The sequence below is a fragment of the Peromyscus maniculatus genome, chromosome 4 (assembly GCF_049852395.1).
Source record: "Peromyscus maniculatus bairdii isolate BWxNUB_F1_BW_parent chromosome 4, HU_Pman_BW_mat_3.1, whole genome shotgun sequence".
NCBI lineage: Eukaryota > Metazoa > Chordata > Mammalia > Rodentia > Cricetidae > Peromyscus > Peromyscus maniculatus.
In genome coordinates, this window is record NC_134855.1 from 6,476,677 (window position 1) to 6,504,567 (window position 27,891).

At 54.5% G+C, this 27,891-nt stretch overlaps 1 protein-coding gene across 2 annotated transcripts in view; it reads left to right on the forward strand.

The window, feature by feature from the left end:
• Positions 1-120: 120 nt before the first annotated feature.
• Lmx1b (LIM homeobox transcription factor 1 beta) overlaps positions 121-27,891 on the forward strand; it is an 80,950-nt gene continuing 53,179 nt past the window's right edge. For both annotated transcript variants that reach the window (XM_076568839.1, XM_006988719.3), the window contains exons 1-2: positions 121-293; positions 1,037-1,223. In XM_076568839.1, the coding sequence (XP_076424954.1) occupies positions 155-293; positions 1,037-1,223 (326 nt within the window). In that variant the 5' untranslated portion in view covers positions 121-154. The remainder of the gene's footprint in view (positions 294-1,036; positions 1,224-27,891) is intronic.

Here is a 27,891-nt window from a genome sequence, read left to right on the forward strand (position 1 = left end):
CCGGGGCCAGCGCGCCGCCGCTCCACGCTTGCCTGGGGGCAGCGGGCGGCCCCGACCCTGCGGGCGCCGCGCCTCCCCGGCTGCAGCGGAGCGGGCGGACGGGCGCGAGGGCGAGCCGCCCGGCCAGCAGGGTCCGCAGCGCGCCCTGCGTCCCATGGATATAGCAACAGGTCCCGAGTCGCTGGAGAGGTGCTTCCCTCGCGGGCAGACGGACTGCGCCAAGATGTTGGACGGCATCAAGATGGAGGAGCATGCCCTGCGCCCCGGGCCCGCCACCCTGGGGGTGCTGCTGGGTGAGTGCTGGGTCACAACGCCCGAATAGTCCTGGTCGGGGGGTAGGGCCATTGTGCCGCTGTGGACACTGGCATGAGGGCCAAAGGATAAAGAAAGTGGGTTTGCAGGACGTGGGGAGGGGGTACAGATCCCTGAAAAGACCACCGGAGGGCAACCAGCACACCTAGACAGGCTCCCCGAAGGGACAACGTGCAGGGACATCACCCAGACAGGACCTAACAGCCTCAGCCGTCAGTCACACCATCCTCTACGGGTCTGGGTTCTAGAACTGCTACTCTGGACGGGGCTGGGATGGGAAGCGGGTGGCAGGGATGATAGAGGACCAAGTTGTCACCTTAGAGTCCGGGAGAGGTGCCAGGTCACCTAGAGAAGGGGAACTTCTAGAAGAAAAGAATATCCCCCCGGTCCATCCAAACCACGGGTCTTGGGGCAGAAGGCAGGATCAGCATCGTGGGGCGTGTCAGCCAGCGAGTGCCGGGGCCTCTCACCTCGCTGGTTGGGTCCCAGCCGACCACCCCGCGCGGAGCTCCTTCTTGTTGGATCTCTGCAGCCGGGGAGAGAGCAGTGCCCAGCCAGAGCTGCAGGCCCTCGGCCTCTCCGCGCCCCAGCTTATGGACAGGGACATGCTGTCTCTGGCTGCCCCGTCTCTGGCGCGGCGGCTGGGGTTCCTCCAGCGAAGGGTGGCGCTCCCGGACTGGGCCAGGCGGCGCTGACGGCCCGGCTCTCGCCCTGTGCGCTACAGGCTCCGACTGCCCGCATCCCGCCGTCTGCGAGGGCTGCCAGCGGCCCATCTCCGACCGTTTCCTGATGCGAGTCAACGAGTCGTCCTGGCACGAGGAGTGTTTGCAGTGCGCGGCATGTCAGCAAGCCCTCACCACCAGCTGCTACTTCCGGGATCGGAAACTGTACTGCAAACAAGACTACCAACAGTAAGCGCCTCTCGCTCTCCTCTCTTTCCCCGCCACGGACCAGCACTCCAGCCCGGCCAGTCCCTGCCGGGAAGGGCCCGCGCCGCCCTGCGGCCGGCTCTGCGCTCCACTGGGCCCGGCAACTCGTAGGGCGCGAAGGGCTGCCTGTCTCCGGGCTGGGGCGGACCATCGCATCCCAGCCGACACTGGTGGGGTGGCCCCTAGGTGCCATCTGTTGTCCCGGAAACCTGCGCTGAGTGACTGAATTGGGGTACAAGACAAAGCCCTGGGCAGACCGGTGGATATGATGTTTGTCCTGGTAAAGGGCTTGGCCCCACTAAGGCCTGAAGTGGGAACCAAGAATTTATATTCCAAGAAAGGCATTGCTTTAGAGAGCCAAGCCTGACTGTGTGCTTCCCTAGTCCAAGAGCGTCTGGGATTCCTGGAGCAGGGAGGTGGGTGCTGAACCCCGGCTGCGGCTGCGGTACAGGCAGGGCGATCCCCACTCTGCCTGGTTCCTTGTTGTACTTTTATTCTCTGGTAAAGAAAAATGGGTGTCCATCTTCCTAAACCGTTCCATACGGGAATTTTGCCCTTGCAATTTTTCGTAGCTGGAGAATCAATCTACCTAGGAAGCTGCCACCTAGGGATCCTAGTTGGGGTGGCTGGCTGAAGGAGTCAGGCCTCCCAGGAAGCTGCCACCTAGGGATCCTAGTTGGGGTGGCTGGCTGAAGGAGTCAGGCCTCCCAGACAGCCTCCTTTCTCGCAGTGTGCTGGAAAAGAGTGGTTGACACTAGAGAAGTGTGTTGAGCCCTACCTGCCGGCTTCTATGCTAAGCTGGCGCTGTGGATTGTATGGCTGGAGGCTGGGGCCATACCACAGCAGACGCAGGCTTTTTCTTATGACCTGCCTGGGCCCATGTACCTGGAAGTGCAATGGGCGGGGCAGTGGGGAGCCTCGGTGGGGAGAAAGGTGTGGGGATCCTGGGAGTGAGTCCAGGGACAAGTGTGTGTGTGCCTGTGAGAACTTCTAAGTGGTGCTCAGAAAAGTGTCTTGGATGCGGCTGCAGGGCGGACTGCCCAGGTGCTTTGGGCTCCTGGTGTCCGAGTGCCGGAAGCCTTTGGAGAAAAAGGCAGGGCTGTGAGTGCGAGCTGTGAGTGCAGTCAAAGTATCGTCACCTAATCCAAGGTCTAGTGTGAAGAGGGTCAGCTGGACTCTTTGGGGCCTGGGAATACTAAGACCTCAGGCCAGAGCCCAGCACAGGGCTCTGGTAGCAGATCTTGATCGTGTCCCCAGGAACCGGCAGAAACTGCTCTTGCGCCTTGCTCTTTTTGGTGGCTGCGTAGAGTGATGCTTTCTATGGGCAAGAACTGGGGTGGGTTTTGAAGATCTGTCCTTTGCTTGGTCCTATAACGTGGTGTGGGGCTGGCCCTCTGTGCTGCGTTCCCCAGGTTGAGGCACATTGTTGATGTCGCGCGGTGTCTGTGCCCTGGAACTCTAGATCCTGGAGAGAAGGCCACACCAGTCAGTTCACCCACAGGTGTGCATATAACATGGGGTAGCAATGGTTGGGGACGTGGGGTGACTCGGGCAGCCCCTCTATGGGATATACTCCTGGCTGGGCTCTGGGAGTACCACTTACATCCTGCTAAGCCACTGACCTCAGCAGTCCCCACGTGTGGGTTTTCTAAGAGGCCTGGGAAAGTAGAAATGGGCCTCTGAAACTTTGGGGTGGTTGTACTTTTTTAAAATTTCAACACTGGAAAAACCTTTTGCACATAGTTGCCCCTGGGATCATTATGGAGCTTCTCCTAAAAGAGGTCAGGGACACCTCCCAGGTCCTTCTGGCTCAGCTACAAAATAACAACAGAAGCTGCATTTTGTCCTGGAGAGATGAGTGACCAACCTCCCCACTTTACAAAACAATTAAACATTTGCAGCTTCTTTGTCCCAGTGAGATTTGTTTTTGAAAGAAAAGAAAAACACCACCAAAGAACCGGCTTCTACCTAGGTGCAAACCCCAGTGCTGGGAAGGAATTTGGTCCCCAGGACTCGGATCCCTGAGTTTGAAGTGTGCATCCCCGGAGGAAGCCTTGGGAAAGGAGAGTCGGTCTTCTCCTCTCCTCCATCATTCCTCCTTTCTAACAATAATGACAATTAAGTATCTGCTATATAGGCCAGCCTCCTGCTGTGCTTGGGCGGGGTAGTGGTTATCAACACAATCTTGGGGACAAATCCCCTGGGCCTCCTGGCAGCATTTTGCAGGGAGCAAAAGATCAGGCAGGCTCCCTGAAAGCTCACACGGAAACAATGTTCTTTTTACACAATAAAAAATATATTTTTATTCATGATTTTTTTCTTTGAAAATCCACATACATATTTATTTCATGTGTGCACAAATGCCTTTCAGGCTAGAATTAAGGCAAATGGGTGCGGAGACGTGCTGTCTTGATTTTGAGTGTGTGCCTCCCCAGCACTGGGAAATTTACACACACACACACACACACACACACACACACACACACACACACACACGCAACTTTTATAAAAGGCATCCCTCACCCGGCTGAGCAGAACCTTATAAAGAGGTTGCTGGTCTTTTTATGCGTCTTCTTCCTTTCGGTTTGAGAACGATCGCAAGCACCCAAAAGCGTGAAGTTGTTTTACGCACCACAGGGGCGATTAATTGGTTATTGGGAACACTTAGGACAATTGATAAAATCAACCCGCAGGCCCGGCAGAGCAAGGGACCTGCGGACTGCGGAACTGGAACGTTTTTGTTTGTAACCTGAAAACTCTCCTTTTTTCCTGGCTTTATGTGCATTTCGGGAACTCTTTCAAAGAAGGGCAAGGGAGAACCCACGACCTCGGCCCTCTTTCGAATAGAAAACTGGCTTAGAAATCGGGAAAACACAGGGCCTCCGCAAAATCGCGAACACCTCTATGTGTCTTCCACCGGAGAAACTCTGAGAAAAAAAAAATGACAACCTTCCCCAAAATATGTTGTTTTTCTTGGCAATTTGGTGACATCGAATTATATAACTCCCTTCTCGTGCCGGCTGTCGCTCACTAACTGCGAACGTTTGTCTGGAAAAGGTTTCTGTCCTAAGGAGGTGGTGGATTCCTGGAGGAGGCTCCGGAAGGGGGGAGGGTCGGTGGGAAAGTCCAAAAATCTGTCACACAATGGAGTCTGAGGGCTTGTGGAGCAACTCCAGGGTCTGGGGAATAGTAGGTGTGCGCACGGGAGCCTTTGTGCTCGCGGATGCGGGGCTCCATCCCGGAGCTCTTCCACCCGCTTGTAAGGGGCCTGGCGGGGCGCCCAAGCCTCGGGTGCTGCGACCTCCCTGGCTCTGTTGAAAATGCTGGGGATGCCGTGGGCTAGTCCGCCCAGGTGGAGTACCCCTCCGCGGCAGAAGTGGGCATCCAGGCTATGACTTTGACAAAAAGCCTTCTGAGTCCTGGGCTGGTTTTTAGAACATTTCTCCCGGCTGGCTGCGGCCCGCTCTTCCCGGCATTCTTTTCCTAGGAAGTGTTTACCCAGGCAAACGCTTTTCTGGATCGGGAGGCTCACTCCGGCCTCGCGAGCAGAGACAGCCTGTGTCAGTGTGGCATCTGTGGAGCAAACCCAGGCTTCTGGCCCTTTCTCGTTCCTGGGTTTCGTTTCCCAGCTTGAAAGGAAGGCTTCTTCCTTAGATGTACTGGGGTACCACTCGCGGTCAGCACCCGCTTAACGGTGGAAACTCCAGCCTGTAAGTCTCACCCACTGTTATCAGACGAATTCAGAGTTGCAGACACTCCTAGGGTACGGCTCTCTCCAGAAATCTGCTTAGAAAAAGGAGCCAATACATTGCCTAACGAAATGGACTGGGGGTATTCTCTCTAGAGCCCCAAGGGCTGAAGGGCTCCGCTGCCAGCACAAACCGGGGATCCCTGGTCCCTCAGAGGGAGCCTGTATATTTAACCCCAGCACCTCCTCCGTGGGCTGGAGGTGAGGGAAAGCCTTCCCCTGCCGTGCAGGCATCTGGGGCTGAAGGAAAGCATTATTCACTGCCCGACTCCTGGCTCACCCTCTATTCCCAAGGCTCTGGGCTGCTGTGGCCTTATTTGTTTGCAGTATTTTTCTTAAGTGGGGGAAGCCGCTGTGAGGATCTACTTTGTGGTATGTGATTGGAAGGTCTAGGTTTCTTCCTGCCCTCATGCCAAGCTTAGAAACACGGAGCCACCAGGTATCTATCTGACCCTCTGCTGTATGACCAAGACCTGCCTACCTGGGAAAGTATTCTTATAGACTCTCTAGATTAGGCGCCCACAGGGCCTGGTGTCCTTGCTCAGTATGTTGCTACACTTTGGGAATTATTTCTGTCCTTAGCAGATGAGCATCGTTCCCCGGGGAAACCATTCCCCTTTGCCTCAGAGGACACTGAAGGTCTTGCCTTCCACTGCTACAAAAAGAGCTTTAGACACCAAGTCACGGCCAGGTTCACCCCCCAGCCCCAGCACTCAGCTAGATGGCAGCCCATCCCCAGCCCTTGTCTCTACTGAGTGCGATGACATCACCTTTTGAGGTGACTGCTTTGAGGATTCCAAGGGACACCTGGTGGAGGTCAGTCAATGTTTCATTCTGAAGGCATCCTTTATCCTCAGCACCAGTGTTGGAGAAAGTTGTGATTGTGAGGATGAATGCAGATGCCAACAGTGTGTTAGCATCCTGAGCTGGCATGAGGCTCTGTTCCTCCTGGGAGCCTGTACTGGCCCAGAGAAGCAATATTTCTACTGGGGAAAAACAATGGGCATTCCCGGGGCTTGCATATCACTTGGAAAAGCATATCCAGTAATAGGATTTTATATTTGAAGAATGGTCCCAGTTTATAATTTTGTGACTCAAATGTCAGACAAGAAAGTTCAGCCTACATCTACAAGGCTGATCTAGGGGGGTAGATGTGGAGAAGAGATCCCAGGACTTCATTCCAGAAGGTTGGAAGACAGCCCGTGGCTCAGGCTCTGTGGCCTTGTGGAGTTTCTATTTGTGATAGGTTAGCAAAGCTTCCCTGATGGGCCTGTCTGGTGACCATGCAGGTTTTTGAAAGAGACAGGAACCGACAGAGTAAGGGAAGGGGACAGAGAGACGGGGTCGAGTGGGGGATATAAAACACGAATAAACACAATCCGACAACTTTGGTACCACTTTGGCCCAAGGATAGAGGACACTCCCATGACAGGAGTTACGACTTCCGATTTGTTGGACACCACAGTTGGTCTTTGGCTTGGGGTATGGGGGCAGGAAGGATGGTCCACCCATGGATGTGAGCTTTCAGTCAGCCCTGAGGTGACTCCAGGTCCTTGGCTCTCTGACTGACCCAGCCAGAAGATCTCTAGCTCTCTACAAGTCCCAGAGTCTGTGTTGATGGCAGCAAAGAACAGGCTCCAAATTCTGTGTATTTATTACCACTGCGGTCAGAAGTGGAGAGGGGATGGTAATAGGGGAGGGGAGAGGAGGGGAGGGCTGAAAAAGTTGATTCCAAAGGCAGGGGAAGTGAAGTGGCAGCCGGCTGCCTTCCCATCAGCCACTGGTGTTCTCCATTCATGTCATAAATGTCCCCTGTCATTTGATGCCAAAAGCAACATGATTTGGTTCCCTGGTGGCCTATAGAGTTTTTCTCCTCCTCCTCCTCTTTTTTCCCCTGCAGTAAATGTTTATTTGTTAATAATATACTTTAAACAGCCCAGCCTTGACCTCAAGTCTCCTGAAGCATCCATCTTCTTCTAGAAAAATGTTTCAAAGTTTGTGTAATTTGGGGGGAAGGTGTAAGTGACAGGCAGTGGAGGCCTGTGTTTGCTCTAACCACGAGTCACTGTGGCATGGAGTCACTGTGGCATGGAGTGGTGGGCCATGAGGGGCCGCTGTGTTCCCAATGGCACCTTTCTGGGGTTTCAGGCCAACTGACAGCACTTCCTCAATGGCCTTTACCTTTTGCTCAGCTCTGATGAGTTCCAGTCAATTCTCACGTGAGCTCTTCCTTTGTTATTCTCAAGGCAATATTGTCTCCATCTCAGCTCCGTGACTGGCAGCCCCCTGGGTCTGCCCTGCTGACCCTGGGGACCCTGGAGGAGGATAGGGACTCAGGTTGTGTGGACACATGGAGGGAACAGGACCTCAGGGAGTGCCTGGCCCCAAGTGACCCTAGACAGGCCCAGAGGCTTCAGTACTGGCTGATGGTGGGGCCCCCGGCTGTCCTGGTGCTTGGTGTGTGGGTGAAGGGGAAAAAAACCTTTTTTTCTGGAGTCTGGTTCTAAAAGAAACAAAGGTGTTTGCTTCCTGGCTGGCCTGTGCTAGAAAGAGTCCCTTACACACACACACACACACACACACACACACACACACACACACACATACACACACACACAGAGAGAGAGAGAGAGAGAGAGAGAGAGAGAGAGAGAGAGAGAGAGAGAGAGAGAGAGAGAGAGAGAGAGAGAGATTGAGATTGCTGGCTAAGGAGGGAGAGGGCTCAGGGCTGCCCAAGTAGCAGCAGTGCCCACCAGAGCGGCAGGAGCCGGGTGCTCTGGGGTGCTCTGGAGGTAGGTGAACCTGCCACCACACTGGGTCTCCAGCTCCCCAGCACCTGGCTGAGAAGGGAGTGGCAGTGCTGGGCCAGTGCTGACTGTGTTCCCCTCTTCCCACCTGTCACCTGCAGAGGGGACTCTGGTAAAGTGGCACTGAGATGCGGCCATCCTCGGGCCATCCTTGTGGATCCTCGTTGAGGCCAGAGTGGAAACCAGAGGACTGGGATGCTGTAAGGGTAACCTGAGCTCTGAGAGGAGCGCTGTTGTCTAAGAAAAAGAAAAGAACAAGCTGCTTTGGGATACAGACCCTAACCATCCCCAAGTGACTGGGGCCAGGGTCTGAGCCTCCATTTCCTCCTCTGTGGAATGGGGATGACAGGTCCATGTCACAGGTTTGCGCTGAGGACAAAGTGAGGTAAACTCGGAGGTGCCAGCCTGGATAGGGCACTCAGTCAGTGTGTGTTTTCTTCCTTCCTGCTGGGAAGTAAACCGGAGGCAGGAGCATGGTCTAGCCTGTGTGCGAGCCGAGGCGTGTAGCCACCTTTTGCTTCTTACCCAGGACTGGGGCCAACGTCTGAATCCCTTGAGAAGGAAATAAGCGTATTTCTCACCACAGGCAGCCTGTGGACCGCCGCCATGACTGGCAGGCTCGATGGGACCATTTTCTCTAATACTCTGGGACTTGACCAGTGCAAGAGCAGAACAGAGCCGGGTTGAGCAGAGTGGGCGAGCGGTAGCCATTGCTTCTAGAAAGAAATGTTACTTGTTGCGTGCCTGTGGAGTCCACTGGCTCTATGACCCCCGCTGGACCTGTGGGCGAGGAAACAGGCTCCGAAGGGACTTCCTCCGTTCCTGGGAGCCCCAGATAGCAGTCCCCTAACTTGCTGAAGCGCCAGATGCTGAGTCTGAACAATTGTACCTATCTATCTTCTGAGCGCCGGCCTGGAAGGGGGGCGGGTGTCACTGCCCTCCCTGGGCTGAGTGCTTTTGAGGGACCAGTCCTGACCAAAGGACAAAAAGGTTAGAATAACTCCTTCCCAGAGGGTAGAGCCCCCTCTGCCAGCGGGACTGGCAAGGCGGCTCACAGACGCCTGGGCCTGCGCTATGTTCCAGACACTCCTCTCAGCCGTTCCTGCGGGATTCTCTTTTCCCGGGAGTGGGGCAGCGAGGGTGTGCAGGCTGCCGGGCTCCTCGGTAGATGGAGCAGGGGCATTGGCGGCGGTTGATGAATTTCGGTGTCACCAGGGGTTTAGCCCGGATTTGGGAACCGCGCGCTCTAATACGCGCACACGGTCCTGCCCTTTCTAACGCGCAGCCCTTTCACCCAGCCGCTGATTTATGAAGGAATCCGATCCGATCCAGGACGAGCTGGGCTGGAGCCCGAGTCCTGGGCCCCGCCGCAGCCCTAGGGTTCCTTCGCAGTTGAGGGATCCTCGGAAGCTTGGAGGCTCTGCTGGAGTCTGGGTCCCCTGTGGGATAGAGTGGCGGAAAGGCACCCCCTTGGAACCACTCAAGGGTCCTGCTGGAGGGAGCGGGTGGGCAGAGCTAGCTTTAAGATCCCCCCCCCCCCCCCCCCCCCGCATACACACACACCGGCCGGCCCTCCAGCCCACCGCTTTAGGCAAGCGCGAAAGCGAGTCGGAGAGGTTTGTTGATCTAGGGAATAGAACATTGAAGGGAAGGAAGCCTGTAAGATCTTTTTCCCGCCTGAGAAATGTCCAAAGCCCCTCTGCCCCTGGAGCTGGCTAAGGGGCCCGCCCGCAGCAGAGTCCCCAGCACGGCTGCGTGCGCGGGCAGACTTGGACCTCCTCCTCCGTGTACCAGCACCGTGGCTGGAGGGTTTTTTTCCTCTTCCAGATTTGGTTTGCAGGGGTGGGGGTGTGGTTGTATCAATCCACAAATATTTACCCTTAACAGACTTGTATCTGTGGAGATTTCGAACAAAGACAGTTTAGGGGGATTACAAAAACCCTAAACCCCGTTTTTCTCCCGGACTTGGTACTTTAAATGCCAATTACAGGCGAGCCATATCCAACAGCAACCAGGGAAGGCGGGGAGGGTCCGGGAGGGTGTGGGGGACGAGTGCAGCCATTAAATGTAACTTTTCATTATGAAAAAGGATTTCTCTGGTTTTATCTTCTAATAAGATTATGTCAGGAACACAAGTACCTAGCCTGGTGCTGAGTGACAGGGCTCTGGCGTTTAATCAGAAGCTGACCGCTCAAACCGCGGGGCCCTTTGTCCCACCGAGTGACCGACGGAAACCTGCCGCCCTAATCCCCTTATTCATGTCAAGCAGAGAAAAGAGGCTGAACACCTTACAACCGTGTCCCCTCCACCCCTTCCGAGGGTGACTGGAGGAGGGGGGCCTTGGAGGGCCCCAGAGTCCCCACTACCAGCTTTTCGTTTAGGAGTGCCTAGGGCCTCTTGAGCCAGCTAAAAGGAACAGGAGAGGAAAGGAAATATGGAAACCTCGGTTGGCAGCATCTGGGAAATGGAGATATAGACCCACAAGCAGAGGGGACCTTAGAGCCGGGTATTTGGGGCCTCCAGTAGGGAAGAGCATGTAACTACCACCCTAGTTAAGGCGAGTGCCAGCCAACATAGAGTTGAGATGGAGACTAGGGTCCTCTGAGGGGCAGATTTCGTTAGATTCTAGGGACTAAGGCCGTAGTCCTGAAACTCCCGCAGGTCTGGAGCTGGCATTCCCAGCTGTGAGCTCAGCCCCTTTCTTCAGAGGCCAAATTCCTTTGTTCGACCCCCGCAGAAACCCGCTTCTCAGCTGGGCCGCTGGCGCCTTTATTCTCCGTCGCGGCTACCACTCCCTCGCCCCACGGTTCAACCGCTCCAGTGCAGACTCAGCCCGTCCTTGTTGCCACATCTAGGAACCCCAGATGCCTGCGTGGACTAGTGGAACTGCCGCTGTCACAGGCCAGCTAGAATGCAAGGACTTAGCAACTTCCAGGCACGATGGAGAACCCGGGGCCGCGGAGAACAGCGGTGGTTCCGGGGGGGGGGGGCCATGCGTCCTACTGAAAACGACAACAAAAAAGCTACACTGTTACCTAGCAAGTGAAAACATCTTCCTGTGCTCCCGAGGTCTGCTTTGCCCCTCCTTAGTCATCATAGCCCCCCGGGGGTTTAGCCCAAGGACTCCAGGGAGCAGGAAGTGGAACTTCGCTGGAATCTGTGTCTCATGCCAGAATCCTGGTCTCTTTCCTAAGCTCTTGGGCTGTGCCCACGTACCCTGGCGGGGTGGGGCACTCGCAAGTTAGACTCTCCAGTGCCTGAGCCCAGCCTCGGGACACTGAGAGAAGCAGCGGAGAGTAGAATAGCCCCTCCAGAAAGGGCAGGCTAGGACTGGTCTGTGGGATAAGAGAATGGCAGGGGTTACGTTCCTATCTATTTCTGGCTGCACTGGGACCCGGAGATTCGGTGGAGGAAGGAGCTGGATTCCAGAGGAGTGGGACCACAGGGCCACAGGGTCTAGCCGGTAGGATATGTGGCAGTTGGGGCCAGGGACCAATGGACCTGATAACTTGAGAGTACCTCCTAGAATCTTTTCTCTGAGCCTCTCTGCAATCCGTGGCTCAGCCAAGTGGCGGGCCCTTCGTCTTGGTAAGGGGTGGGGGCTGCGGGGGAGACTTTCTCCCTCGAAACACTTGATACCAACTTTTGTTTTTTTGGCAAGAAAAACTAAGGCTTGTTTGGAAAGGGAGGGGGCGTTAAGCACTGAGAGAAGGAGGGAGCCTGCGGCATGGCAAACTTTGTGGATTAGGTTTCAGCGCCTCCGCCCCACCCCCAGCCCCTCGGTGGTGATTTGTGTGCGGGGGTCTGTGACCCTCTTCCAGCATCAAACGGCCCGCGGGAACCGGCCGAGTTCAGAGGACAGTGGGCAGAGGGGCAGTCTAAGACAACGCAGATGGTTCCTATCAGCCGGCCTGCCGGCCGCACCCTAGGCTCACAGTCTCTGCCCCCTGGCCCGGGGTTCCCCCACTGGGAAGGGACAAGAGGCCTTGGGTCTTAAGGGAGACCATTGTGGAGCTCTAGGAGAGGGTCAGAAAGCAGTGGTCGTGAGACAGAAGCCTAGGACAGCACTGAGCCACCAGGCCAGACTGGCTGAGGAGGAAGCCAGGGCTTGGTCCTTTGCCCTAAGTGGCCCAGGGACCGTTGAGGGAGGGAAGCTCTCTGGTGTTTCCCAGAGGGTAGCTTACCCCACTATAAGCAGTGGTCAGTCCTGGGGCAATACCCTCCCAAAGGTGGGACTTGCCACTTTTCTGTTTGTTTGTTTGTTTGTTTGCTTTTTTGTTTTATTTTTAATTTTTATTTTCGGAGACAGAGTTTCTCTGGGTAGCCATGGCTGTCCTGGAACTTGTTCTGTAGCCCAGAACTCAGAGATCAAACTCAGAGATCCTCCTGCCTCTGCCTCCCTGGGATTACAGGTGTGCCTACCACTGCCTGGCTCATTCATTCACTCTTTATTGGGGTTGGACAAGCTGCTCTCCTCCCTGCTTGAATTTGAATGTCTGGCCTAAGCTGAGTTTGAAATACTTTACACCATGTCAGTGGGACCTTAGAGTCTGCAGCCTCTCTCTCTCTCCAGAGCTACAGCTGGGACTCTCCACCTCTGCAGATGCAGGATCCACAGACACTGCTTACAGAGCATATAGCCTGGCCGTATCTTCAGGGTCTCTGGACTGCTACTTAATGTCCCAGTTGAAATCTCTTTAAGATCTTTGAAGCAAAGCTGGAAGGTGGTGGTGCACGCCTTTAATCCCAGCACTCGGGAGGCAGAGACAGGAAGATCTCTGAGTTCAAGGCCAGCCTGGTCTGCAGAGTTCTAGGACAGCTAGGGCTACGCAAAGAAACCCTGTCTTGGGGAGGGTGGGGTGATCCTTGAAGCAAGGGAAGAATGGAGGCCAGGTGCCGTACTAGGCTTCCTGCACCATGTTATGTGAATGGAAGCAGGGGCCAGGTCTGCACTTACCTGTAGGCTTAGCACTTTGCCTTTCTTTGTAAAACTCTCTTCCAGGCTCTAGCATTAATACTGGCCTGAGGTATCAGGCTCCTGGCTCCTGAGAGGGAGCTAGTGACAGGTGGCCTAGACAGTAGAATGGTTTTGAGGTTTCTGAGCTGTGGAGCTCTGGACCATTAAGGGATGAGAGGCAGGTGAGCATGGGTGCCTCTTTCTATGATCCTTGTGTATGACTCCCAGACACCCTGCACTTGGCCCTTTATTCTCACAGTGGGTCATGGAGAGGCCAGCAGCCCGGCCAGGGCTGCAAGGGCCAGTAGACTGCCAAGACCTCTTCAGGCTCCATCTTCCAGGGTCCCTGCCTCAGGGGAGCAGCCGACTAGGTCATCTGTGGATGGAAAATACATCTGCCCTCCACATGTTGGACACCGAGCTGAGGACATGTGGTTTCAGACGTGTTATCTTAATCATATTTATTAGCCAATCCTGAAAAAGGGGGGTTGATATTGTTACAATTTAGAAGAGATCCCCCAATCTGCCTGGCGACAGATCAGGAGGGACAGCCAGCAACAGCCGGGTCTCAGCTGGGCTCAGGATTTGGGTCCGGAAGTCCTCTGGGCTGTTCCGCTGTGATGAGCCCTCTTTGCTATGAAATGAGGGACACTCGCCTTTTCCATTTTTTCCCCACACAGAGATCTGAAGCAGCATTAATTACCTCGCCTTGACTGATAGCTGAGCTGCTGGAGTATGGTTCTAATCCTTATTAACAATCTCTAAAGTCAGGCATGAAATATGACTTTTGCACCACACTCTCCTGCATGTGTTTTTCTTTTCCAGGATATTTTTCAGGCTACTCCAAGCCTCACTGTTGTTCTCCATTTTCTGCCATAGGTCTAAAGTTGCCAGCCCAAAAGCCAGTCTTGTGGGGAGCCCAGTCGGGGAGAGGGGAGCTGGCGCATGACACATCTCCTGCACAACACAAATTGCTTCTGATTATTGAGCTTTCGAATATTTCCCTCCATCATGTTTTTATTAAGAATGCCAGCATATTTACGCTTGATAGTGTCTTCAATTATGTTAAAAAAAAAAACCGGGGGGGGGGGGGTTCCCCCTTCCATAGCAGTATGTAAAGAAAATAGTTGTCATGACCGCAAAATTACCATCCAAGCCTGGTTCGAGTCAAGCCAGCCCTGCTTTGACAAGCCCAGCAGGGCAGGGCTCTTTTTCTACTCTCTCCAGCTGCTAAGGAAACAGAGCTGAGGGGAAGCCCTCGGCAGCCTGAGATCTGCGGGGCACTCGGGATGTCTCTCAGTAGCTGACACTTCACAAGTCTGAGAGGCAGAAGGGGGCCCAGCTGCATGGGCTTCTAGCAGGCAGGGCAGGACCCAGAGAGCTTGCAGCAGCAGCAGCAGCAGCAGCAGCAGCAGCAGCAGCAGCAGCAGCAGCAGCAGCCACAGCTGTATGCTTGCTTCGAGCTGGTAGCCTGGAGCACAGCTCTGAGGGCTTTCCATTCTTGAGTGTCATTTTAACACAAGTGCCACAGTTATTTTCATTTTCAGGTAAGATGGGAGACATAGAGAAGTTGAATAATTTGTCCAAGGTCACCCAGCCAGCCTGGAAGACTGAAAGTGGAACCCTGCCATTGTGTCACCAGAGAACTTTCCAGAGGTCCTCCGGGAAGGCGGATTCTCTGGCCTCGTGCTGGATTGGTGCCCTGGTAGCAGCCTAACACAGGAGCTCACTATATGCTGAATGTATGGCTCCTGATAAAAGTCCCGTGTTTCTTCTGTGGTGCTAGGGGTGTGTCTTGCAGAGTGATTATCTCTCCAAGTCCTCCCATTGGGGTCCATTTGAGCCAGTGGGCTCTTGGACCGTGCCCTCCCGTAAGTCACTGGGGCTGCTGTAGCAGTACTAGTGGAGTTTATCTGTGACCTGTCTAGTTCCATTGGCCATGATGTCATTCCATCTTAGCCCCATATCACCCTTGAGAAACAAGCTTTTTTGTTTTAAGGAACTTCTAGTGACTTGCCCCAGATCATATACCTGAGAAGCAGCTGATGGGAGGCACACTCAAGTGTCCTGGGGTCTGAGGTGGGGTTTCTCATTAGCATCCTTGTGCATGCTCCCTGAGAGCCCCCTGTGTACTTTGCAAATGCACGTGATTTCCCAGGACTCTACAGCCAAGGGGTGCCCAGGTAGTGGAGGCCCAGCAAGCAAGGACAGGGAGCAGAGCCAGACCTCCCAGGGGCATCTTTACCCCTGCATCGCCTTCCTGGCTCCGGACTGCTGCTGCAGCAACTGGGGGCAGTCTGTGTCTGCCCTTTGAAGGGACAGCCGCCTGAGCATGTCACTTTGAACTGCAAAGGGGCCTGTGGTGAGGCTCAACCCCCTCCCACGTGCCCCCGTCTGCCCACTCCACCAGGTCCGGTTCCAGTCAGCAGGCCTGGAGCCGGAGGGGGCGGGCAGGGCAGCTGCCCCCTGAGGGACATCAGACTGATAAGTGAGCAGTGACAGACCCCTGGAGAAGGACAGAGCTGGCCTCGCACTGGTCTGGCTGGCCTACGTGGCAAGAGTTCAGGAAGGTCACTTAGGTGCCACCTTCCCACAGACATGCTCTCTTGGATGTAGAGACACATCTTCTTAAAAGTCACACTCTAATTTAAATAGCAGTAATGATGGAGATAAATAATTTGTAAAAGGAAACAGCTTGTCCTAGAGATGAGGGACCCAGTGCGTGTTCAGCCTGGCAAGCATCCTGGCGGGAGTCTCAGCAAGGGGAGTTAGGCGAGCCTGGGGCATCTGGATGGCTGCTTCCCACTAGGCCAGCTGAGGATCACGGCTGCTCAGCTAGCTTCCTTAGCCAGGTTCTTCAATAGGACTTTGCAGCCTGAGTTCGAGCTTGTGATCTGCTGCCTTTGACTGTGACCTTAGGCTAGACCTTGTTTCTGTACCTCAGTCCCAGCAAAGCCTACCAAGATCTAAATGAAGGGCAGTAACGCCCTTCAAAGAACAGGACGGATGCAGGCCACTGGGTAGGAGCCAGGTTCATGAAGATTCCCTGATGGCTTCTCCTGAAGGTCTTTGGGTTTGTGGCTTGGGTCTATGTGCTAGGCCTCAGTGGATGGATGGCTAGTCGGTATGGAGGAACAGGGCAGGAGCCAGACTTCTTGGTCTAGGGTCCTGGCATGAATTCTCGGTAGCTGTGTGACCCTCAGCAGGCTCCTCAGCCTCTCTGAGTCCAGTTGTCTCACCAAAAATGTTAGTAATCAAAGAACCTACGCAGCCCCCAGGGTGGTCCAGAGATGTTAAATGGGTTGATTATGTGTGCGGGGCCACGCCGCTCAGTCGATGTGAGTGACTTCCGCCAGGGCAAAGGACCTCTAGCTAGTGCGGAGGCTGGAGGGTTGGGGTGTGAGATGGCTCAGCAGGTGAGGGTGCTGCGAGCCCGAGGGCATGGGTCGAATCCTTGGAATCCACACTGGATGCAGAGAACCAACTAATGTAAGTTGTGCTCTGACCTCCCCACACATGCTGTGGCTCACACATGCCCCTGTCCCCCCAGTAATAATATTCTTAAAGACTGTGAAGGGGCTGAGGGTGTAGACCCACTGGTACAGTGTCTCCTAGCATGTGAGAGGCAATGGGTTTGATCCCAGCACTGAATAAAAGGTCGTAGTGACACATACCTGAGATTGCCTGTAATCCCAGCACTCAGGCAGAGCAAGGGGATCAGAGGTTCAAAGTCATCCAGCCTGGTATACAAGAAACCCTGAGTGTCAAAAAGTCTGTGCTGTGTTAGGTGAGCAGGCTCCTGGGAGCTGAAGCTAGGCAAACCGTGGACAGCGTTGCAGGTAAGCTCTGCAAGCAGAGCTATTTGGAGTTCAATGTGGACTGAGAAGGGTGGTCTGGGGCAGTAAGTCTGGCTGGAGGGGCTACCTCAGGACACCGGGACAGGAGGCCGCAGAGCAGAGCAGTAGCCGGTGTTAGATTTGATCCTGTGGGCAGGAGGGAGCCATTGAAGGTTATTGGACAGGGGAGTGACGGGAACTAGGGAGGCACTTTATGAAGATGAGCTGGCAGCCTATGAACAGGATTAGGGACTGGCAAAGGCGGCCGCTGGCCCCCAGGCGGGAAGACATGAAGTCAGTGCAGAAGGGATAAGTGGAAGCCGACATCAGGCTGTGGTTATGAGGGAGGGCAGAGGGAGGGTCACAGGAGCCTGGGGCTAGAACCTCAGATCTCAGCAGTCTGCTCCGTGCCTGGGGCCTAGGCGCTCTGGCATGCTCCAAGCAAGGCTAACCAACTTGATCATGTCTCTAGAAGGATTTTTGGCTCCATGGGCATGTGACCAGTCACCAGGGCTCATGTGTTTGTTCTTGGTTTACTGTTCAGCTCCCACATTGGTGAACATCTGAGCTCTGACCAGGCATTTGGCTTCCTGCAGACCTATAGGCCAGCCCACACCTGACAGCCCCTGGCCATGTCCTCCTGCTTCTGGAAATGGTATCCACTTCTGAGGGCCTAACACGTAGGTCACAGTCTCGTGGCATCTCCCTGGCTGTGTCCTGACCCACATCCAGCTTGGGAGCCATCCAGGGGTGCTTATTAAATGTGCAGATTCCCAGGACCATGGAAAGACTCAAGCTTTTAGGGTAAAGCCTGAGTATCACATCATAGCTGGCCCAGGGCACACAGACGTATGGGAACCCCAGCTTGGCATCTGTGTCTGGGTCCAATGTCACTGCGAATGCATAAATGAGATGTGGCTGGCTGCCTGTGCTGGTACACCCATCTCCCTGAGCCTGGCCTTCTCCTAGCTGGAAAGCAGCGCCAGCAGGACAGTAGAATGTATGAGTACAGAGGGCTAGAGAGGCAATGCCTGGTGTGGGTACAGAGAGGGCTAGAGAGTCTATAGCCAGGCAAGGTTTCTCTCTCTCTTCCATAAATCCTAGGATGCAGAGGGAGGCAAGCTAAGAGAGGGCAGGACAAAATTAACATCCTCTGGGAGGCAAGAAAAGGCAAAAGCCATGGAGTCCCCCAGAATATCCTCTCTCTGGGTCCCCTGCTTCTGAAAGAGCTGCATTCTCTCAACCTTGTTCTCCCTGCACATGCTGAAGAGAAGGCTCTTGACACCATGCAGATGCTGACCTGAGACAGTATCTCATTAAACAGTAAGGGAGAGATGGTGTAGCTGGTGGGGTGCACGCCCTTAATTCCAGCACTCAGGAGGCAGAGGCAGACAGATCTCTGAGTGAGTCTGGTCTGCAGAATGCAATCCAGGACAACCAGGAATACACAGAGAAACCCTGCCTTGAAAAACCCAAAACCAAACTCTTAAGGCTCACAGATTCATCTGTGTGATTCCCCATTCAGAGATGTGCACACTGAGAAGCAGGGGATACCATCAGTCTCCGAGATAACAAAGCTTGCTCCCTATTTCCCACCAGCTCAGAGAGGATCCCTGCTCCGAGAATACTCAGGAGAACAGGCAACCTGGGAGCAGACACACAAGATCCAGACCTAGCAGGATGAGACCGGAGGTATCAGAACGCTCCATGAAGGAGCCCAGAGCCCAGAAAGCCCCCTCACCCAGAAGCAGCAGGGTGACCCACAGGGCCACGGGCCGGCCAGTCTTTGAACCCCACATCCCATTTCAAATGAGTGGTCTGACACCATCTCCCCGCACCATGTCAAGCCCTGCTGGGGAGGCATGGGGGAGCTAAGGCCATGAAGACCCGGCCCTGAGACCAGTTGATGCTTGTCGCTGGGTGGTGTGTCTCTAGCCAAGGGACAGCAAATGCCAAGAGTAGGCCTGCACATAGTAGGTACTCAGGGACTGTCCTCATGGGGTTTAGGTATCACCACTTACAGCAGTCCTGTTAACCCCTGACTGCTGGGCTTTGGCCATTCCTTAATACAGTGTCAGTCTGTGAGCTGGACTTTGACCTTTCTGAGTCCCCAGTCCTTATCTGTGAAATGGGTACAAATTGTTGTAGGGATAACAAGAGGAGCTTTAAGGCTCCTAAGACAGTGTTCCTCACTGCAAAAACTGAGGGGAACAACAGCTGTGGATGTCAGTCTGTGTGTGTGTGTGTGTGTGTGTGTGTGTGTGTGTGTGTGTGTGTGTGTGTATTTGGGTTTGATTGTGTGTATATTTGTGTATATATGTGTTTGTGTGTGTTATGTGTTTGTGTGTATGTTTGTGTATGCTTGTGTATATGTGTTTGTTTATTTGTGTGTGTGTGTGTGTGTGTGTGTGTGTGTGTGTGTGTCCCCAGTCAGTACTGGGGATAAAGCCCAAGGCTCATGCTATGTAAGTATTCCATCCTGAGTCCCACCCCAGCCTTTCTGTTATCAGTGAACACTCAAAAAAGCTGTACCAGCCTTGGCCTCTAGACTTGCCCCTTTGTTTTCTGGGTCAGCTCCCCACCCAACAGGAGGTGAGGGACAGTGGTGACTGAACTGGTCCCAGCCATGCTAAATTCAGAGGTTCATAGGACACAGGACCAAAGAAAGCAAGGACAGCCTCCCAGTGGCAGCTGTGACCCGGGGAGGGTCTTTGGTGATGGACACCTAGGGGAAGGGGGTGCTGCCAGAGAGGCAGAGAGACCGTTGCCGGCAGATGACACTGGACAGCATCAGCAAAGATGAGGAAGTGGACCATCCAGGACTAGCGCAGCTTTGGGAGCCGCTCCTTTCCCGTCCTCGTAGTCCTGAAGAGCAAGGACCTGCTGAGTGTCAGGCACGCACACCCACTGTGTGGCCCCCGCTGCCTGCCTCCATGGTACACTGAGCTGGCTGAGACAGGGCCACACAACATGGAAGTGTCATGGCTTGATGTCGGCCCTGCACCTCCACCTCCCCAGCTCACCGCTGTCATCAGTAGGTCATTTTCCTTCTCCGTCATGTGTCACCTCTCTTAGACCCACCCCCAGCATCACCTCCCCAGCACTGCCTTCAAGACTGTGAGCGGATCTCTGGCTCCCTGTGTTAGTCTCTGCCTGGAACCTGCTCCCCTCCCTGCTTGTTCTTGGCTTAGATAGCTTCAAGAAGCCCTCTGTGCCTTCTGTAGGCTGGGTGAGGAGTATGATGTCCTGGGTGAACACGCAGGGTATCTGGGGACTCCCACCAAGGCAGGCAAGCTGGGGAAATGGAATCCATTGTGCAGAAGGATCTGGAAGCTTGGGAGAACCACTGCTAGCTGGAGACACTATGGCCAGGGTCTGGACACGTGACTAATGACACAACACAGTCACAGAGGACCTTGGGGGCTCCAAGCCATGAGTCTGGTGCGCTTCAGAGTCTGGAACCCTGAGCTCTGTTCTGTCACTAACCACCTCCTCCATCCTTAGCTCTGTACTTATGACGTGTGTGTACTTTTTTTTTTTTTTTTTTTTTTTTTTTTTTTTTTTGAGATAGGATCTTATACATCCCAGGCTGGCCTTAAACTCACTATGTAGCCAGGATGACGTGGGATCTCTGATGCTCTCACCTCTACCTCCTGGGTGCTGGGATTACAGGGGTGTGCCCCAATGCTCACTCTATGAAGTGCTGGGAACTAAGCAAACTGAGGGCTTTGTGCATACTAAATGCGCAGTCTATCAAGTGAAACCTGGGCCCCTAAATGCGGATTTGAGACAACCCAATAGGTGCTGCATTCTCACTATTCAAATCTCAAAGGTTGTTGCTGAGGAAAGGAGCTGGGGTGGAGGCTGTGTTGGGGGTCTCCTGGCTTGGGTTGGGGCTGTGGGAAGCCCTGAGGGACATCTATCTTTAGCAGAAGAGAGAAAAGTAGAGTCTGTGGCCATACAGTCTGAACCAGACTGCCCTGTGGCCTGCCAGCCCCCAGTGAGGACAGGGGCAGCATCCCATTCCCAGGGCCCAGGAATGATTGACAAGAGAGGCAGCCTCCTCCTCCCCAAGGGCAGCTTGATGACCTCAGAGTCGCCTGTGCATCCTTCCTGTCAGAGCCCTCTTGCACTGACCTTCCCGTCAGCCTCTCTGTAGGCCTGAATTGGCCAGGACCCCTCTAGAAGCTTCCCCCTCCCTCCTGTCAAGTATTCGTCAAGGCCTTGAGTGCCTCATCCCTCGTCTGCAGACACAGGCTGCCCTACCCCTAAAGAATCTCTGACCCGTGGGAGAGAGAAAGCAGGCCTAGGGTAGAGAGCTTGGCCCGGGCTCTGGTAGAGGCACACAGGGCCTTGCTGTACCTGGAGACAGGAGAGGGTTCTTCACCCAGCCTAGAGGCAGAGAAGAGGACTTCCTGGAGGAGGGATACGAAAGCCCACACGAACTGTCCAGGGAAGACAAGTGGGGGTGGGCGTGAATTCTAAGCGGGTCTCAGGCAAAGGTCAGCACACAGAGATGCAGAGCTCACACACAGGGATCTAGAAGATGCTGCTGCAGCGGCAGCCTTTCCTCCAGGGGCGACTAGATGCCATGGGGGGATTCTAAGCAGGAGGCAGCATGTCAGGTTTGACGTTAGAGAAGGCACTGCTGTGTGAGCTGCTGAGAAGGCTGAGGGCCCAGAGAAGAGGTAGGTCTTGGGGAGAGCGCTGTGGGCATGGGAAGGGGGTCCTGCATGGTGGTAGTCACAGCTGGGCATTCCCATGGCCAGAATGTCAGCTGACTGGAGATCCGTGAGAGTCTGACCTTGATTTTGTCTTCTGGCTCCGGCCTCCTACTTAACATTTAGCACAGGACCTGTGGTGGAGACTCAGTGGACATGTGTGGGCAAACACTAGTGAGCTCAAGTGCTCGAGTCTCTGCTGTGTGCTTAGTACTCACATATGACAGTGGTATGACCTGTGCATCTCCAAGCATTGTGTATGCAGGACTTGGTGGCTTAGACTTTGAAAGAGTGTGTGCTTCAGAGGCTGGTGACCTTAACCTTGGCTCTTATTCTTGCCTTTGAACTCGGTCTCTTCACCTATAAAATGGGTATTCTTGGCAGTGGAGCTCAATGAAGGAAGAAATTGTAATCCCTTCATTATTCTTTTTCAAATCTGGAACCAAGCCAGGGAGCCTTAAGCAAGAGGGCAGACAGTGTGGTCTGTCTGGAGCAGCCAGGCCTAACACAGATACCGCCTGGTATTGACATCCAGCATCCAGCCAGAGGCCACCAGGACAAGCTCTGCTTAGTGTCAGAGCCAGCTCGCTGGCTGGGGTTCTCCCCGCTGTGACTGTCCCAGCTCAGGCTGCAGTCCAGCCCACTCCATCTGAGCCCCACAGGCAGGTGGTCCTGCCACCTATTACTCCAGCACACACAGCATCTGCAGAGGCCGGCTCTGAGCCTCTGTGGGGACCCTGGCTCGTGCATGCAACCAGGCAAGTAGCGCAGAGGGGAGGTGCCTACGTCATGTGCCCCAGTGCAGCATGCTGTGTGTGTCATGGGCTGGCACAGGCTCAGGGTGTTAGTACAAGCAAATGCCTGGTGAGTGTTATTCTATGGTAGGTGGACTGATGTTTCTCATGATGTGTGGCCTACAAGTCTACACTGGGGACACTGTGAGTCTGGGTGTCAACATGTGGTGTTGTCCATGGAGGGCTCTGTCGGCACAGAGAAGACTTCACTTGTGTCCATGTGGGCGGTGCAGAAGTGATGATGTGTGAACACAGGTAGGTGTGTCAGGTGGAGCAGTGATGGCCCAGGCAGAGCCTGATGATGGATGACGGGCTGGGGAGGGCAGTGGGTAGCCTCCTCTATTCTTCCTTCTCACTCCCTTCTCTGGTGCTGGACCAGACTGAAGTTCCAGGGCCACAGGAATGGATGCCCAGATGTGGCTCAAGTCCCGAGAGGAAGGAGAGGGCAGAAACCCCATCCAGGACCTGCTCTGGGTCAGTGCTCAGGCTGGAGGTACCAGGCTGGCCTAGGAAACACGAGAAAGAAGACAGGTAGTGGCCATGTTGCAGCTTGGGGGAGTGAAGGACAGAGAATACGGTCTTGGAAGCCTAGAGTTCCCAGCCAAAATGACCCCCCCCCCCGGCTGGTGTGCCTAGCAGGTGGGTCATGACAGGTGTGCTCTAGTAGGGTGTGCCCTGGCTGGTATGTTCTCACAGGTGTGCCCACCATGTCCCCCAACAGGTGTGTCCTGACAGGTGTGCCCTAACAGGTGTGCCCTGACAGGAGTTTCTCTGGGAGAAGCAGACAACTAGCTAGGTCTCTGGCTCCCCCAGGCTTCCTGCAGCCTGTGTACTCACCCCCGACCCAAGAGGCCAGTGCCCTCCTCTCCACCGCTGCCTGTCCTGCCCAAGGCCTTGCCACCCTGGAGAGCTGACCCTGACCCCAGCCGGCCCCCCACGTCCCAGCTCGAGGGGCTCACAAAGGGAGAGGTGGGAAGAGAAAAAATCGCAGAGATTTGTCTTGTGTCGGGCTGACAGCGGAGCGAGTGATTGCCAGGCCCGCTTGGCAGTTTTTAATCATTTTATCTCTGTTCTCGGCTCTCCGGGGAGACAGGCAGTGCTTAGCAGTCTGCTCAGAAAGACCTCGGGGCGCATGGCTCAGCGGCGGCTCCGAGCTCCCATTATTAGCTGTGCTCTTCGGAGCGCGCTGCGATCTCTCCCGGGGGAGCCGGTGAAAAATTAACACGGGCCGGCGGCGCGGGCGCCCGATGTAACTGTAATTACTCCATTGATATTCCTCACACAATAGCGCTGTCATCAGTCATTTACATAAACTTTACTCCGCCAAGGCGGGCGGAGGTGCCTAATCCTATTGGTGCGTCCACCGCATGCATTATACATGGCGGCAGCTCCTAGGTGAGCGCCGAGGGGAGGGAGGGCGTAATTGGGCAGGAGAAGGAGAGAGGAGAGAGAAGGGGAGGAGAGAGGAGGAAAGGGGAGGAGAGCTGGGAAGGAGACTGGGTGAGGCCTGGGAGGAGAGGTGGGGAGACAGGAATGGTAAGAAGGGGAGGAAGAGGAGGCGCTGGGGAGGGCCAAGAAGATGGAAAATCCATTCCTAGCGAAGTGGCTCGCGTAGGTTGAAACCCAATAGGACTGGGGTCCCACCAGCGCCCTGCAAAACCCAGACCGCCCCCAGGGCTAAGCACCCGTCCGCCAGCCAGGCATCCATCTGTCCTGGAGCAGGTGAATTCAGTGTCTAGGGACCTGGACTCAAGCCCAGCCCCTTCTCCTGGGCCATCCCGCTCTTTTTCCAGCCGGCGGGCTGACCCCGGGTCCCTTCGGGAATCTGAGACTGAGCTGGGGACTCTTCGGCTGCTAAGGAGTTAAAGCCTCCCTGGAAATTACCCTGTAATGACCTAATTAAAGACTTCGGGGGCCACGGACTCCTGGGTGAGAGCTAATAACACCCGCCCCGCAATAATAACTCTGGTGGAGCCCCTGTTATTGCTGCCCCCTCGGCCCTCTCCCACCACCCTCCCAGACGCCCTCCCCTCGCCCTGCCTGTGAAGCCATGGGGGAGAGAGTTAGGGGAGAGCAGGGCCTGAGCCCCCAGCTGGGACCAAGGGGAGGAAGCCTGGATAGTCAAATTTCCATAGCTGAATATTTAATGAGGCCTGCCGGTTTATTTGGTTGGCCTGTCGATTTTTATTCTTCTGTCAATAGGCCCTCATATGTGGGGCTGTGGTGATCTTTAGCAGCGCCTCTCCAGGGACGGCTGCCACTAAATGCAATTATGGATTTTATACCTCAATGTGTTTGATATTTCCACTGATCTAATTTGCAGCCTGGTAGTTTATTGTTTGGCATTTTAATGGCGTTCAAATGCTATGGGAAATTTGATTTCTTTTTATAATTCCTCCTTAACACAGTTAATGCGAGTGGTGGGATGGCCCAGATTTTAGAGTCCAATGTATAGAAAGAAGTGGGGGAGCACACCCTTTGATCGACTTAAAATATGTCCATTGGAGAAGAACTCCCTTGGAGTTCCTGGTCCAGGTGTCAGCGAGGTATAGGGGAGCCGACGGTGGTAGCATGAACTCAGGCAAAGGCCTACCAGGTAGTCTTTGCTCCAGCTCTCCCGAGAGCTGTAGGCCTCGTCACGGGACCTCTCCCAGTGGCTCCAGGTCATTGCTCTGCCAAGATTTGAACAGATCTAGAGCCAAGGAGGCCAACTTTTCCACCACTGCCAAATTTTGTGACCTGACTCTAAGAGTAAGAACAGCGATAGTGAATGCTTCTAGGCCCTGCTTGTCATCTGTGACAGATCCCGTGGGGCCTCATCACATCACCGAATGTCCTCTCTTCAGCCCTTCACCGACTGGCCTCCCTGGGAGGGGTAAATAAAGGGCAAGGCCAGGGTTGGTCAGTGTCCCATGTAACTTCCTGGAAGCCAGGCTCTTATCTCTTTAGGGTGGTGTGAGAGCAAATAGGATACCCTATACCTGCTTGGGGCAACATCTCTAAAATGAACCACCTGCTCTGATGACAGGTTGAGCAGCTGGCCAGAGGTAGTTCTGCCCTTGGTTAGCAAGCTGGGAGCATGGAGGATGTTCAGAGAGCCACTCCTTGGGGAGGAGCCTGCCAGTCATTTTGTGGTGATTCCACAGAACGTCTACTCAGGGGAAGAGTCCAGAGTCTCAGGAGGCATGAACTGTATCTCTCCATCCGTGGGGCTAGGGCCCCATGGGGCAGGGTAGGCAAGCAGAGAGGGAGCTCTGACAGGCACACTCAGGCCGCCAGGGTTTTTGTAAGCACCTATGATACGGAAGTCTCTTTCCTAGAGCATGGAGAGTTGGGGTCCAGGTCTTTTGAGTTATGGGGTGAATTCCCATGATCCTTTGCAGCACACCCACTGTGTTCTCAAGAAGAGTGGCCACATTGCTATTTCCATTTACAGAGACAAAGACTGGCTCTGAGATTCTGGAATCTCAATTCTGGAATCACAATTAACTGGCAGGGCAGGTGTGAGACCAGGTATTTATAGCTTCCTGGGTCCAGGTACTGATAGTGTGGTCTTCCCAAGGCAGGGGAAGCCTGTGGAGGGAAAGATGGAGCCACCTCCACTTCCTCTTCCTCCTCCTTATCTTCAATATCCTAGCCAGAGTTTCTGTCCTGGGGTCAGGCCCATACCTCACCCTAACCCATGTGTGTGTGTGTAGGGGAGGGGTTCTGTACTCCATCTTTGAGGATTCTCATGTCTCCATCCTCCCAGGTTTCTCCTGTGTCCACCCAGAATGTGGTCTCCCTTCCTCATGTTGCTACCCACATGCCAGCCCCAGCTAGCCTGCTACCCTCTTACACATGCACATTGATGGCAACAGGGCTCTAACCCTGCAGAACAGGCTCTGGGCAAACACTCCACATATTCTCTCAGTCATGCCCCCCTCAGATAGAGAAACTGAGGTACAGAGAAGAAAGCACACCCCTGTGAGGTGGGTCTCAAGCCACTCGAGACCCACTTCCTCAACTAGGACAGCAGTCCCACTCCATGGTTCTCTGTAATCGTGGCATCTGAAACTATGGCCGTGGGATTCAGGTATGTATTCCCAGCTGGCCCAAGAGGCCAGACAGGGTGGAAACGGGGTCTGTTCACACATAGTCTCCCATACAGCGGGACTAAGCAACCTCAGGCCCCAGGAAGATTCTTGAACACTGCACAGAGGGAGAGAGAATGGGAGAGTTAAAGCAGAGGAAATGCCTGGATGCCACACAGGCATGGGAACCCTGAGCCCTGGTCTTTGCCCTCAGCCACCTCCAGCTCTTCTGGCTCCAGAGCGTGCTGTCTGGACCCCAGATGATCATGAATGCTAGTTTCCCCTCCCCCGCTTCAGGAACCTACCACCAGCAGTCAGTGCCTCCCCCAAGGCCTCTTCCCCTGGGCCCGCCTCTCTTCATACCTCTGTGGCTAACTACAGTCTTATACCAAGAAGATGGCTTCCATCCTCTGCCCTAGGCAGCCAGCCTTGGTCATCCAAAATAAGACCAGCACCTACACCCCTTCCCAGCTGTCCATCAGGGCTGACCCTGCCTGCCTGGTCCCATGCATTCACTACCATCTACTCCACAGCCTGACATTACCCAACGGTGGACATTCCAACATAGCCCCCGGGGAGTTCTGAAAATCAGGGAATGGAAACATGAGGATGGCCACCGCAGCTCTGGCCTCATTTGTGCTGGAGGTTGAGATAGGCTGACCCCACCTCTCTTCGCAGCCCCCACCTGCCCGGCTGGCCAGGCATGCTGTCAGCTGGTGATAGATACACAGCCCTCCCCCTCCTCACCCTGGGTCTAGGTGTTAAGTGGCTGCCCTATCCCCACCCCCCAATCCACAGTGAAATCAGAGATGAGTATCTGATGTTCCACTTAGGAAAGAAAACAGGATTCCCCAGGCTAAAGAGGAGCTGCCTACGGTGCACAGAGGCAGCCTCCAGCCTCCAAGCCTCCGATAAGATCTCAGCTTATTATCCTGGATCGCATCCTCTTGTGTGCACAGCTGGGGAGGGTGGTCCTTTGCAGGTAGCTGGCCTGCTCTCCTGACCTGCAAGTCCAGTGAAAGGCAGGTAGCTGGCCTGCTCTCGCTGACCTGCGAGTCCAGTGAAAGGCTGGATGTGTTTTTGAAGACAGGTGGAGAAGGAGCTGGAATCTCGGCTCTGCCTGCCTGGGCGAGGCCAGAGCATCTAAGCAGGCAGGCTCAATGAATGTGGATGGTGCATTGAGGCCACTTTTAGCTGTGTCCTTGGACAAGTCAGATACGCTTTCTGAATTCCACTTGTCTCTCTGGGGAGCATGTCCCTACTCCTAGGTTGTTGACAAGACTTAGAGGCAGCCTGTCTATCCCTGGCAGAAGTGAGCAGTTCAACAAACCAGTGACTCTATCTTCATTATTCAAGCAGGGATGCTTTGAGAGCAAAGGAAGATGCTGTTAATTCCTAGGACAGTCCAGACCACACCTGTAAATCAGGATGATCCCTGGCATCCTGGGTCCTATTTCCCTCCCAATATGGGTTCTTCTGCAATTCGAGGACATGGTAGATCAAGGAGTGTCATGCATTCTCTTCCTTTGCCTCTAATTTGCTGGGTAAAAGGCTCCTGAGGTGGGGCAGGGGAATTCCTCTACAGATGATACCTGGGGTCTTTATGGGGTTCTTATTGTATGTGGAGGTACTGTGTTCTCCCTGAGATGTCACAGTGACCCTGGGAAGTAGACCCTAGTCTTCTAGAAACTGGGACTTAAAGGGGTCCAGCGAG